Source organism: Sciurus vulgaris (genome assembly GCF_902686455.1).
Source record: "Sciurus vulgaris genome assembly, chromosome: 1".
In the NCBI taxonomy this organism is placed as follows: Eukaryota; Metazoa; Chordata; class Mammalia; order Rodentia; family Sciuridae; genus Sciurus; species Sciurus vulgaris.
In genome coordinates, this window is record NC_136461.1 from 40,764,434 (window position 1) to 40,779,345 (window position 14,912).

Consider the following 14,912-nt stretch of genomic DNA (forward strand, 5'->3'; position numbering starts at 1 on the left):
TGAAAACATAAATTTAAATCCAGATCGGTACCCAATCAGGACTAACTTGAATATTGAAAAAAGGGGAAAAAACTTTAACTTGACAATTTATTTACTTAAAAAAAAATTGAGTCATGGGGCAGGGAGAATCACAAGCAAGGGTAAAAGACAAATGTCACATTGGCAAAATATATTTGCAGCTTACATAGACAAATAATTTCCTAATTTTTAAAGTCTCTATAATTTAATTTAAAAAAAACCTACTCAAGAAAAATATATATAGCCTATAATTAGTCACATAAAAAATAATGTAAACTGTTCATAAGTATAAGAAAAACTGCCCAACCTTACTTTATAAAACTAAAAGGATGAATCAGAATTACACTTACGAACCATTTGCCCCAAATTGACAAGGATCTAATACTGTAACAACTGTATGCTAGCAAAGCAATATATATGCAAATTATAAAGGCAAAAATTTTTGGAACAGCAATTCCACTTGTGGGAATTTATACACACATATATTGGCACATGCAAAATAATATACATAAAAAGTTATTCATAGAAGCATTTTATAACAAAAGACTAGAAACAATCAAAAAGTCCAACAATAGGAAGTGAAATAAATTATGGTAAATATAAACAAATACTATGTAGCCATAAAAAGCAGAGGAAGTGTTTATGCAATGACATGTAAAGATTTCGAAAACATTGTTATTTTAAAAAGTTATGAAATAAAGCAGTTTGATATTCTACAATTAACAGAAAATGAGGAAATACATACTTATACATATTTATATTTCTTTATATACACACATAGTAACTCAGAAGGATACACAAGAAACATTTAATAACAGGAGCAGCCATTAAGAAAGAAAACCATGTAGCTGAGGGATAGAGTTAAAGGGGAAATTTCTTTTTAATATATTAATAATAATTTCAAATCATGTGTCTCACTTTTTAAAAATTAGATACAATTTACATCTAAAATCGTTCTTACAAATCTTGGTGGAGGAACAGCCAAATTCAAGCTATTCAGTGAAACCTCCAATCCATTCTGGGCACATGCTACAAGACGCAAAGCCACAAAGAATTCCTGAGGAAAAAAAGGTATGACCATTATTTATCACACATACTTATAATCTGAAAATATAAAAGAATTCATAATTACTCCTGAGTTTTTGAGTAGCAACAAATGGCAAATTTGCTTCAAGAACACTTGCTTTAAAATTGAAAAAAGACCCATGTACAAAGATTTTCCTAACATTTTAAGTAGCAAATAACTATATACATGGAAAATACTTAAACTGTGATACAAACTGATAATGGAAATTTCACAGAATTAATACTCGCATTTCAAAGAATATGTAATGTTAGAAAATGTTTTCTATCATTTAAGTGAGAAAAAGGAATGGGGGGAGCATAGAAGGAAAAAACTAAATATTACCAAGTCATCTCTTCAGTGTAAGATTATAAATTTTGAAACATGGATCAGTAATTGAAGTGACTTAATCTATGCTATTCCAAACAGCTACAGAAAATAAATGAGCAGCACTTAAAACAATTGTCTAACTGCTTGACTTCAAAATGTTTATAAATCTTCCAGAAAGGTCCTTGGATTTTAAGTTTCAGTTCAAAACTAATTAAATAGATAAACATAAAGAAGCTAAAGCAACTGGTCTTGAGCTGTTGTGAGTCAGAGACAAGTCTGGGAACAGACGTGAGAGAAAAAGACTTTACCTCCAGCTATAATTTTTATAATTTGTCAACATCCTAGTACAGTGGCTTATTCGACCGTTCACTACTTTTCTAAAAACCTCCTGTTCTCACCTATGCCCTACTTACTTAATTCCTAACTTTTTCTTAAGAAGTCAAGCTGTTTATTTTATATAATTCCTTGCCTTCACTCATAAATTTCTTGAAAAAAAGGTTACCAAGAAAACCTCTTTTCCTCTGGTTTACTCCAAAAGTTTGCTTGTAAAAAGATTTCAACTTCCTCAATTAGCAAGGGAGACCAATGCCCGTATCTCCTCATTCTTTTGGCATTCTGGGAAACTATCATCCTTCTGAAGCACTTCTTTACCACAGAGCTTCATAAAACTCTCCTAGTTATTTTCTGATCTTTCAAGTGTCTTCTGCTGGAGTCTATGCCTCCTCTAACCTTCAAATGCTGGTATTCTAAGTATTCCTTAGATCCTTTCTTTTCTTATTCTGAGAGATTCAATTACTCTTAGGTAATCAGGTATATTTCCACTGTACAGATGGACTCTGAAGTGAAATAATTCTTCATGAAATTCTAGTTCTGTTACCTAAAGTTGCTTGGGCAAGTTAATTAAAATAAAACTTCCATATAAGAGAAGCTAATACTACTTCACTTGCAATGTGCAGTGAGCAACAAAATAAAGATTATACTAGAGGAAAAAAGCACCAAGTGTCATTGCTGGAACAGAATCAAGCCAGGATACTCCAGCCTGGTTAGCCAAGAGATTCCTTTCCAATGTACTGGGCAATAACATCTTAACGTGTACTAACAAAATCAACATTTATTTATAACCTCATACACCCGGAAAATTGAATTAGTAAGATTAAAGAGCAAAGTCTTTCTGTAGGACAGAAAACAAACCTCAGTGGAACAATGTCACCAAACTAACACTAACCTTCGGGAATCAGATATTTTAATGTTTTGTGATTGGTAATATTTTTACTGTTATGACAATTGCTCTTGTAAACCCCTAATGTTGATAAAAAGCAATTCTTAGCTTAAAAATATAAAAATATGTTGATTATTTTTTTATTTAAAATCACTCAAAATTTTCACATGAATCTTGGAATCTTACTTGTTTGTTCAGGATGCCTTTGCCATCTGTGTCAGCTAAATCCCAAATCTGAAATTTACAGGAAAAAAAAGAATCAATCTATATTTTTAACAGAAATCATCTTAGGGATAAGTTAAGTCCCTACAATTTACAACCTCACTCTGATAATTCAATCTAAAAATCACAGAATTAAAAGTTCAAAGAACCCTTAAAAATCATCCAGTGCAACCTTTCACAAAAATACTAAGACCCAAAGAGGTTAAGTGACTTGGCTCAAGAACATTGAAGGCATCAGGGTAAGAAGAAACCCAGGTTCCAACTTCTACTCAAATGACTTTTTCACTAACTCACGTTTTAACTCTGAGTCAAACATGCTCTTTCTACTGAAACATACTGTTCTTGATTTTAGATTCTTATTAAGGTGATATTCTTTTTCATGGGAAAACTGAGAAGGTAAATGTTTATTTGCCAATAACCAAATTAAGAATAGTGGTTATGTTTCAGGATTTTGACTACATATCAATAAATAGCTTTAGAATTTCACAATAGAGGGACTTTCTATCTCTGTGCTTTTTCCAAAGTCTCCCAACCCCTACTCTGTTCATCACACATTCAGCAGACAATAATATAGAGGAAAGAGGGTTAGAGCCAACTCTCTGAGTGGGTGGCAAGGTTCCACTATCTCCCCACAATAACCAAATGTACTATTATTTCCTCACTTATCCTCTTACTTTTCAAAAGGGTAAATCACTATGCCACAAATGCCCCACTCAATCCCATTACTGTAACTGCTTCTATGACTCAGTTCTAAGTTTCTAGGTGGTATGTTTCTGAATCTTCATGTAGTTAATCTGTGGTTCTACATATTCATTATAACCTAGTTATAATAAATAAATACTATACCTTTCCAAGTATCAAGTCTGGAAGCCCTGATTTTTTCAGAAAAGCAGCAGCATCTGAAGCCAACACCCTTCCAGTACTGCCTGTATCAACCTGAAAAGATACAAGCTTAGGGAAAAAAACACAAAGGCAAAATTGTCATCCTTTACCTGTCTTCCATCCCTGTGATTTGGGACTGGCTTTTTTGAGAAATGAGCAGGAATCCTTTTCTAACAAAGGCTAAGGAATTTGTGGACAGCCTTATAAGTAGAGTACTGCGCATAGACAGCAGCAGCAATTTGCTGTGTGTGTGTGTTTTTTTTTTTTTTTTAAACATGACTACAGTACAATAAGCAACCAAAGCTCAGAGGAAGTAAAAGCAAATTAGTGGAGTCAGAACTTCAACACATATCTTCTGACTCCAATTTTTTATGACTGTCATTTCAATTCTAATAATCTTAAATAGCAATAAAAGAAAAAAAGCAGCACATCCCATTTCCTGGACAGGTCTTTTAACAAATGGGAATTGGCTACCAGTGTTGTCTGCTTCTTCAAACAGTTTCAGATCATCGACTTCTGCTTTTATATCTACTCTTAGGAACTGCAGCACTTAAAACAAAAAAAAAAAAAAAAAGGAGAAGTAGTAGTAGTCAAAGCATTAACAGCTCTAACACCAACACTGATTCCACAATAAACTTTAAGAAACATTTTTAAAAGTGTTAAGTTCCTACAGTTCATTAAGGGAAATGTATCATTTAACTAACAGGGACTTTCCTTTAAGACAGAATGAGGTCACCAAGAACAGGGAAAAAAAAAAAAAAAAAACTTCCAAAAAATGACTCTCATTATTGTAAAAATTTCCTAAAGTTGCATTTGTAAATATAACAAGTAAATTTTTAAGTCATGGGAAAGTTAACATTATTCTAGGATGTTTGTGAAATAGCTGTATTGCCAGTTAAAAGATTAAGTTTACTACAAATACATAAAGTATTCTAGACAGTTCAGTACAAGCAAAAAGGCAAAAGAGAAACCCTTTCTTTTAAGTGCTAGAACACAGGATAAATCAGGCACTAAGCAAAAAAGAAAGAATTGCCTAATCCCTCACATTTGAAATAAGAAGTACAGGAAGAATTGGGAAATCTGCCTCTAGAATCCTCCATTATGGAGGATTTTGCTTCGCTTTCCCCCTGACCAGGATGGAAAAGGAATACTCACATCCAATATAACCTAAACATAGAGGCACTCAGGGGTAACATCAATCAAACTCATGAAATATTTGTGTACTGTATCCCAATAAAGAATTTTACCATCTGCCATTCGTTTTATTATCTGCCATAATAAATTAAACACAGCCACTGAGTCTGTGTCAACTACAGGCAGTTTCTGTAGTACTCTGATGGCCTGCTATAAGCTATATATGCTAGAATTTGTATCTTAAGTAGACAACTCTCACAGTGTTACAGAAGGGTCTCTGAAATACTAACACTCCAAAAATAGACTTTTGGGTAAAGACTTCTAAATTGATATCACTTAGACAATTTTCAGACTATACTGGTAGATGAAATAAGGATTTCCAGGATTCTTTTTTCAGTCTAGAAGCAGATGTATTTCATGAAAGCAGACTCCTGACCCAAGATCCAGTCAAGAAAGAATTATATAGAACTGGATAAATTAGTGAAGAAAATTTAATTATGATTATTTACTTGAAGTAAGTTGGGTTTTTTCATTTTGTTTTGGTTTTTTGGTGCTGGGGATTGAAACCATGGCCTTGCACACACTAAGCACATGCTCTACCACTGAGTTACTACATTCCCAGCCCTCTTATTTTTATTTTTTTTTTTTAGGAGTTGGGTTATTGCCATATTTCCTAGGCTAACCTCAAACTCCTAGGCTCAAGTGATCCTCCTGTTTCAGCTTCCTGAGTAGCCAGGACTATAGGAGAGGTCCATCTCATCTGATGGGATTATTTCTAATGGTTCTATTTTTCTTTTTCTTCTTATGTTATCTCAATCCTCAATTTCAGTACACTCTGCTTTTGTAAAATGAATAGTTTTCAGTGGCATCTAATTCTCATTGGTCTATCAGAATTAAAAAACAAATACTTTTACTTCATGTTTTTACTTTTCATGGCAATATAATTATTAACAATCTAATAATTTGTTCTGCTTGTATAAGGATAAAATCAGCTAACTCGAAAACAAGGTCATATTTAAGAATGATTTTTTATTATTACTATCATCATCATCATCATCATCATTATTATGTTTTTGGTATTCTGATAGAAAAGGCTACTATTGAAGAACACTGACTTTCTGTGGAGTCAATATTTACAAATCTCTCAAGAAAACTGCCTTGTTGGGCTGGGGTTGTGGTTCAGTGGTACAGCACTTGCCTAGCAGGTGTGAGGCACTGGGTTCAATCCTCAGCACCACATAAAAATAAATAAATAAAATAAAGGGAACTAAAATGAATATTAAAAAAAAAAAAAAAAGAAAGAAAGAAAAGAAAACTGGCTTGCTGTCTGGCTTATAAGGTCCCAGCCTCACAGATAGCAAAGCAAGGTCACTTACCAGCAGGCCTTAGATATCTAGGAAACCTTGAGATGTGATAAATTCATTCTAATTTACATAGTGCTGGTGAAATATGGCAGAGAGACCTTTAAAGGTTTAGATACTAGCTTCAAGATAGAAAGGAACAAATAACAGAGGCTTCAATATATACAATCAAGCTGAGTATTGTGGCATACACTAGTAATTCCAGCTACTAGGAAGACTGAGGCAAGTGGCTCGCTTTAGCCCAGGAATCTAAGACCAGTCTGGTCAAGACAGACTTCGGCTCTTAAAACATAAACAAATAATTAAAGAATAAAAAATAAATCAGATTCTAAAATTTTTCAAGCAGAAATTCTGAGGACTTTGAAGTTGCTAAATACTCTATGGTCTAGGTCTACTAGTCAAAACCAAAGAGATCTAAAATGATTAACTTAATACTTGCTGCAACTATGTAGAGGGTCAGGCCAAATATGAGACCAGTCTTTTCTGTAATCATCATCGTAAGGTAAGGAGGTTCTTAGGAAAAAATGATCTAATACTTGGAAATGGGCAAATGAGATTCTCTTATTACCTTGGGAGATTATCTGATGAATACTATGCACCCTTCAGTAACTTTCTACTGAAAAGACTATTCTATACTCTGCAGGAATAGAGGTTAAACTATGAAAACCAAGGCTTGGTGCAGTAGCTCATGCCTGTAATCCCAGTGACTTGGGAAGCTGAGACAGGAGAATCACAAGTTTGAGTCTGGCCTCAAGGCCAGCCTTAGTGAGAGCCTGTCTCAAAATTAAAAACTAAAAGAAGCAGAAGCTATAGATGTAGACAGTTCCTGGTTTCAATCCAAAATAAATAAATTAAAATTTATAGAAAATTGTTAGCAATGCAAATGATTTCTGTCTATACCAATGCAAGTGAATTTTGTCTGGCACAGTGTGAATCTCTGTAACTCATATTCTCATTTTTATACTTAACCGGTTCCCTCAGTAACTAATGAGTTGAATAAAATCCTTGACTTCCCTCCACTTGCTCTTTTTTTGTTTTTTCCTTTCTTTGTGGTACTGGGGATGGAACCTAGGATCCTGTGCATGCTAAACACTTTTTCTACCTCTAAGATATACTCAGTCTGTATGCTCATTTTAGATTTGTATGAAACCCATGGTTTTCAGCTTGTGAAAATTATACTTCAGTAAGTTTTAAAAACAGCATAAAAGTCATTTCTATTTGGATTATAAATTAACTTGGACATTTGTATCTGAGTAAATATATCTAATGTATAGATCTCACATAGACAGATATTTAAGGCAATTAAATTAATTTAATTATTTTGCCTTCATTTTTCTGGAAGCATTCTAGAAGCACTAACTACTCAAAGCTGGAGGCTAAAGCACAAGAAGTGAGAAAACAAGAAATGTCAAATTTATCCAGCTAGCTGATAATGTACATGTATACAATCCACAGTTGACAGTATATTTTATGTTCAATCTAGGAAAAGAATGAAACAAAAATCTTACCTGTCTATAGAATTTTTCATATACAGGATTCCCACTTGATAACTAAAATAAACAAGTAAATAATAATTATATTCAGTAACTTCTATTAACATGTTTGGCATTCAAAAAATATTTAAGAAACAAAGACGAATAAAATAAAAAGGATCCTTGACTTCGATTAAGTTTGGTTTCATTTCTTTTTGGCCAGGATGAAAGGGAGAATAAAAATAGACAGTCACATGGTTTACAAAGGCTTAAGTAGACAAGAAATAAAAATAAGAATCTTAAAATTGTTTTTTACACAAAGCTGGGTACAGTAGTAGCACAAGCCAATAATCCCAGCAACTCAGGAGACTGAAGCATAATAATTCCACATTCAAGGCCAGCCTCAGCAATTTAGCAAGACCTTGTCTCAAAATCAAAAATAAGAAGGGCTGGAGATGCAGTTCAGTGGTGGAATACCACTGGGTTCAATCCCAGCACCAAAAGGAAAAAATTTGTTTTTTACAAAGAAACTTTATCTCATGCAAAATTCTACCAGAAACCCAACATATGACAAATAAGAGATGAAATATTTTACTTAAAACCAGCTGAGAGGCCCAACATCCTAAACACTGATTCTCCCCAAGTGCCCAAGGTACCTATGAAATGAGTTCAAAAACCACTTCAATAAAATATTCAAATGAGGGGTTGGGAATGTAGCTCAGTGGTAGAGCAGTTGCCTAGCACACATAATGCCATAGGTTCAACTCTCAGTCCAGGAAAAAGTAAATATAAATGAGTGCAGAAATTGAAGTACAAAAAGATGATATTGACATAATCAGATGTGAACTGCCAGCACTCAGGTAGTGCCATTCAATTCACACCACAGTTCAAAGGGTTCAAAAAAATTGGGGTGGGGGGGGCTACCAGGGATTGAACTCAGGGACACTCAAGCTGAGTCACACCCCCAGCCCCACTTTGTATTTTATTTAGAGACAGGGTCTCACTGAGTTGCTTAATGCCTCACCGTTTCTGACTATGGCTGTGAACTCACAATCCTCCTGTCTCAGTCTCCTGAACCCCTGGGATTACAGACCAGCACCACTAAGCTCGGCTCAAAGGATTCTTTAGTCAGCTAATGAATACAATATCTCATCTGAATGGCAACACAGGAATATCAGTCTTTGAAGGCTCAGGTTTACCTGAAGGAAGTCCAGGGAAGCTTCATAGAAACTTAAAGTAGGGAAACTTTAAGGATGAAGAGAAAGTGATTCTCCACAGCGATTACAGCATATATAAATTCATCAATTAACAGAAAGCTCAGCTATATCTGTAAAGAACAGCAAGTAGTTCTGAACAGGGGATGGAACTGTGATTTTTAAACAAGAGAATTTATGAAGGACCCCCATCTTCCATGGTAAAGGTAAAGAAAATGAGGATGGAAAGGGGGGCTGATGCCAAGAGTTTTCAAAAAGATTCACTACTGAGAAACTTAGGTTGGATTTATAAAGAAGTGTTTTTAACTACTCCAAATATTGGGTGCATATTGTTCAAAGTCAGTCGGAAATCCATAATTAAAGATTAAAGTCTTCAATTAATAAAGCTAAAAAAAAACCCTTCATCTTATAAAACTTAGCAAAGATTTATTTATATAAACAAAGTTTGCTGAGACATTGAAATGTATACTTCAAAAGCAAGGTAAAAATTGAACAAATTAAATGAAAGCTCAATAGGACAGAAGATTTAATTTTGAAATTCTGTAATTAAACCCTGGCATGAATTAGAGAATTTCCATCATGAGTCTTCCTATTTTTAACTGGATAAATTTTAATTCTGTACTGGAAAGGAATAAAATTACAGAAGGCATGCAATTTTGCAGCATTTAAACTTGGTGAAACATGTAAAATAATCATAGAGAAGACTTACTTGACAATATCTGTCTTATAAAGGTATTTGTCAAAGAATACTTTTGACAGAGGCAAAAAAGGCACTACAGTTACAGATGAAAAATAAGGGGCTGATCAATTTATAATTTTTAATAATAAAAACAGAATTATGAATGTTCTCCATTTAGTAAAATATTATCTGAGCAGCACATATGGAGTATATTAGCAATTAAAAACTTTTCTAATTACAGAGAAGAATCAACTGTAAAGTTTAACCACCAAGTATAAAATGCAACTCTGAAAAACAATGCAATTTTATGAAAAAATTAAAACTATTAAAACTAGATTGATATAATATAGACAGATCTGGTTTAAAAAATGATTTAAAAAATTATAATTTTCAAAATTATTCTGCTGTGCTTCTTAGCATGCAACTAAAGTCAATATAAAGACTTTCAGTATAATGTACAATAAAATGTTTAAGAAAATTTTATTTTTGAAAGTTGAATTTAAATGAAACAATTTTATTGATCTACCCATTCAATTAAAACCACATTAAGTCAAAAGTAAATATTCCAAAAAACATATAGAATTTTAAATATTTTAGTAACATTTCTTATTCTCAAAAATGCCTCAATTTGAGCAAAAAATTATATATATATATTTACCTAGTTACAAAGGTACACTTTGCTAGAGAAGCAAAAGAAATGTTTCCGTGATAACAAAGAGTTAATTTTAGTAGACTTTTTTTGGAGGGGAGGACAAACATAGTAAGAAATCCTGAGCTCCAACTGTACCTTATTAATCATCAAATTACAGATTCACTGGTCACTGTATAAACACATATGAGAAGGTATTAGTTTACTTAAGTGTTCTAAAGTACACCCTGTGCTGATTACTGTACTAATGTGATACAGTTAAGTGAGAATGGAAAAAGTCATTCAAATTGCCAAGTTACTCATCAAGTAAGATGAGCAGAGTATTTTTGGTATGTCTCGGTAAAACTAACTGTTGACAGACCCAGTGGCATATGCCGATAAACCCAGAGTTTCAAGAAGCTGAGGTAGGATGGTCGAAGGTTCGAGGCCAGCCTCAGCAACTTAGTGAGAATCTGTCTCAAAATAAAAAGGGCTGGTCTCAAGTATCCCTGGGATTCAATCCCTGATTTAAAAAAACAAAAAACAAAAAAAAAAAAAAACCAACAAAAACAGACTTTTTTGTTGTTGAACTATAAATATGACCACTTTTTACACACATAACACCACTCATATAATGAATGTATAGAGGAAAAAAAAGACTGACTAAAGTGATCATAGCAATTACCTCTGGACAACAGGATTATAAATGATTTTTACATTCTTTATACTCCTATGCATTCTCCCTTCCTCTGCTGTTTTATCTTTTATTTATTTATTTATTTGGAATTTTTTTTTTTTTTTCTTTCTTTCTTTCTTTTTTTGCACTGCTGGGCATCAAACCCAGGGCTCTGTGCATGCTAGATGAGGGCTCTACCACTGAACTACACTGCCCCAGCCCCTACTTTACATTCTCCAAAGACATTTTTATGATAAGAATGTCCTACTTATATAATGAGAATGAAATAATAAAGCTGTTTTCCATCTGGGAAAAAATATAAAAATCCAAAAATCTAATCAGTATACAAAATTGCCTATGAACTTTTAGCAACTAAATAGCTAATGGAAAACTTTTGAACTACAGTTATCAAAATCAAAATCTGGCCTTTAAAATTATTTTATTTTAATTTAAAATAATCATTTAAGGATTGGGAAGGTATCTCAGGAAATTAACCTGAATGGCAGAAAGTTTGCCTAGCATGTACAAGCTCCTGGGTTGGATCCTCAAGCACCACAAGAAAAGAAAGAAAAAATTTATTCATTAAAAATTGCAACCAAGTTAAATATTCATAAATGTAAGAAAAATTCCTTCTAAAGAGTCAATTACTATTTACTGCACAGTCTGAAAAAATGCAACTTGTAGAGCCTCTCTGTGGGTATTTCATAATGTGAGGCCTGGACATACAACTTACTTTGGTCAATAAAATGTGAGAAAGTTTCAGTCCTAAGTAGAAGTTTTAAGAGCTACTGTGTGTTTTTGCTAGCTCTCTCTTCTTGCCATGAGAACAACGTCACAAATAGGGACTGCTACTCAAGCTTGGATACTGAAATGAAAAGAACTACAGAACAGAACCATAGCTAATTCCTAGGGAACCTATAATGAAGGCAATAAATACACCTTTCTTATTGTAGGTTACTGATACTTTGAGTTGTTTCTTAGTTCAGTATAATATAGCAAAAATTAACATAAAAGGAAGTCTATATCAGCGTATAGCAGGTAGCAAAAATACATACATACATACATACATATAATAAAGGAACCCCAGCTGTTGGGGAAATTCACAGGTTAGTAATGTCAAGAGTTGTTTCAGTGTCATTCTTTGGGAATGTTATGTGAGAGATGTTGGATTATAAGACTTGGAAAGTCTAAGATTCCGAAACACATAAAATGAAGTGACATTTAAAACCCTTTAATCTTATTGTAAATGGTTACAGAGCAAAGTAAAAAAAGATGACAATAAAAACCCCTGAAACAGGGGCTTGGATTGTAGCTCAGTGGTGGAGTGCTTGTCTAGCACGTGTGAGGCACTAGGTTCAATCCTTGGCACCACATAAAAATAAATAAAACAAAGGTATTATATCCATACAACTAAAAGAAATATTTAAATAAACCCATAAAACATACTGCCAATCTTTTTTCAGTTTATTCCAAGGTCATATGATATACAGAGTAATCAGTGAATAAAAATGGAGAGGAGAGTAAGTATGGTTATAAAATATCTTTGTGGGGCTGGGGCTGTAGCTCAGTGGCAGAGAGCTTGCCTAGCGTGTGTGAGGCACTAGGTTCAATCCTTAGCGCTGCATAAAAATAAGCACATAAAATAAAGGCACACTGTCCAACTACAACTACAAAAATTTTTTTTTTTTAAATAAAAGATCTTGATTATGGTTAGGGTAACATGAATTCACACCACTCATGATAAAATTGTACAGGCTGAATATTACAAATCCAAAAATACTAATTCCAAAACATAAAACTTGCAACATGAAAGTTGAAAAGTGGAAAATTCTACACCCAACCTCATTTGATGGGTCACAGTCAAAATTCATGCACACTAAAAATATTGTAGAAAATTACTTTTAGACCATGTATATAAAATGTATATCAAACATAAATGAATCTGCATTTTGGAGGAAGCATTCAAAGCATGGCAGCACAGAAGTGTTTATAAAACCAATGGAATTTGTATAAGGTCTGTGGTTTGCTACTATACCATGGTTATACAAGATGTTACAGTTAGGGAAACTGGATGAAGGACACAGAGAACTTCCTGAACTACCTTTGCAACTTCCCAAGAAAGACCGTAGAAAAAGGCAGCAATTCAGACAGAAAAAAAGAAAAAAGAAGAAGAAGAAAAAAAAAAAAAAAAAACACTGTATAGGCAAACATATTATGTCTAGGTAGTGAAAAGGAGACAATGGGCCAGGCACTGTACCTCACACCTGTAATCCCAACTACTTGGGAGGTTTAGACAGAAAGATTCCAAATTCAAGGTCAGTCTCAGCAACTTAGTGAGACTGGTCTTAAAATAAAAAATAGAAAGATCTGGGGATGTAGTTCAGTGGTAGAGTACCACTGGGTTTGTAGTTTTGCTCTTTCGAATTTAAGAAAAATGGGGGCTGGGGTTGTGGCTCAGTGGTAGAGTGCCTGCCTAGCACATGTGAGGCATTGGGTTGGATTCTCAGCACTACATAAAAAAAAATAAACAAATAAAACAAAGGTATTGTGTCCATCTACAATTAAAAAAAAAAAAAAAATTTAAGAAAAATGATGCCAAACATGGTACCTGTAATTCCGGCAATCTGGAAAGCTGATGCAGGAGAATCAGTAGGTTGAAACCAGCCTTAGCAACTTAGTAAGAATTTAAGAAAATAACTACAGTGCAGCACTAGTAAACATAAAAAAACAAGTGTTAAAATGCACACAGCTTTCTGTAATTTGCCATAAAAATTATGTTAGGTACAAAACAAAATTATTAACACAAAACTATTATTTAGAATTCTTTCAATACTCCATTTTCAAGAGGGCTAAAAAACCAGGAGGGGTACCAACCCCTATATCTTTCAACTCCTCCTCAACCACCACTATCACCCCTCTAATGGTGGATTCCCTACAAAGTACTAAATGAATACAACCAAGAGCCTATGCGTTTATACACATGCTTACACAACATGAATGGTTTGAGTTTAGAAGACTAGTGCAAAGCCAGCCTCAGCAACAGCCAGGCACTAAGCAACTCAGTGAGACCCTGTCTCTAAATAAAAATACAAAATAGGGTTGGGGATGTGGCTCAGTTGTTGAGTACCCAAATTCAATCCTTGGTACCTAAATAAAGAAAAAGAAGATGACAACTAAAACCTTTTGATATGTTTGTGATGTCTAAAAGACTTGCATACTTTACAATGCAAAGGAAAACAGGATGAAAAATTATAGTAAAGAGAAGGCAGAAATAAAAATAAAAAGGTGCAACAGTGATCAAATAACCCAAACTGACAAGGAAAACAGAAATCAGAAACTGAGGACCAAGAGAAACCCAGTAACAGACAATCTTAGAAAGGAAAACAACTCTGAAGCTAGGGTGGAGAAAGTGGGAGGATAAAGAAAATCAAGCCCAAGCTGTGTGCCTAGTGGCACACACCTGTAATCCCCACATGCCTGTAATCTCAGTCACTAGGGAGGTTGAGACAGAATTGTGAGTTCAAACCCAGCCTCAGAAACTTAGTGAGATCCTAAAGCAACTCAGCAAGTACCTGTATCTAAATAAAATATTTTTTAAAAGCACCACTAGCTGGGCATGGTGGCGCATGCCTATAATCCCAGCGACTTGGGAGGCTAAGACAGGAGGATTGCAAGTTCAAACCCAGCCTCAGCAATTTAGTGAGGCCCTAAGCAACTTAGTGAGGCCTTGTTTCTAATAAAATATAAAAAAGGGGGTCTGAGATCATGGCTCAGTGGTAGAGCACTTGCTTCACCTGTGTGAGGCACTGGGTTCAATTCTCAACACCACATTAAATAAATAAATAAAGATCTTGTGTCCAACTACAACTAAAAATATTTTTTATAAATATATAAAAAAGGGCTGGGGATGTGGCTCAGTGGTTAAGTGCCCCTGGGCAGGGGCAAGGGAGGGAGGGAGGGAGGGAAGGAAGGAAGGAAGGAAGGAAGGAAAGAAGGAAGGAAGGAAGGAAATCA

General features: G+C 34.1%; 1 protein-coding gene across 7 annotated transcripts in view; it reads right to left on the reverse strand.

The window, feature by feature from the left end:
• EPS15 (epidermal growth factor receptor pathway substrate 15) overlaps window positions 1-14,912 on the reverse strand; it is a 149,967-nt gene that overhangs the window by 114,788 nt on the left and 20,267 nt on the right. For 3 of the 7 annotated variants that reach the window (XM_079154246.1, XM_079154250.1, XM_079154252.1), the window contains exons 2-5: window positions 7,738-7,779; window positions 3,699-3,803; window positions 2,817-2,864; window positions 980-1,075 (exon numbers count right to left, since the gene is read on the reverse strand). In XM_079154246.1, the coding sequence (XP_079010372.1) occupies window positions 980-1,075; window positions 2,817-2,864; window positions 3,699-3,803; window positions 7,738-7,779 (291 nt within the window). The remainder of the gene's footprint in view (window positions 1-979; window positions 1,076-2,816; window positions 2,865-3,698; window positions 3,804-7,737; window positions 7,780-14,912) is intronic. The other 4 variants (XM_079154247.1, XM_079154251.1, XM_079154249.1 and 1 more) reach the window with 3 other exon arrangements.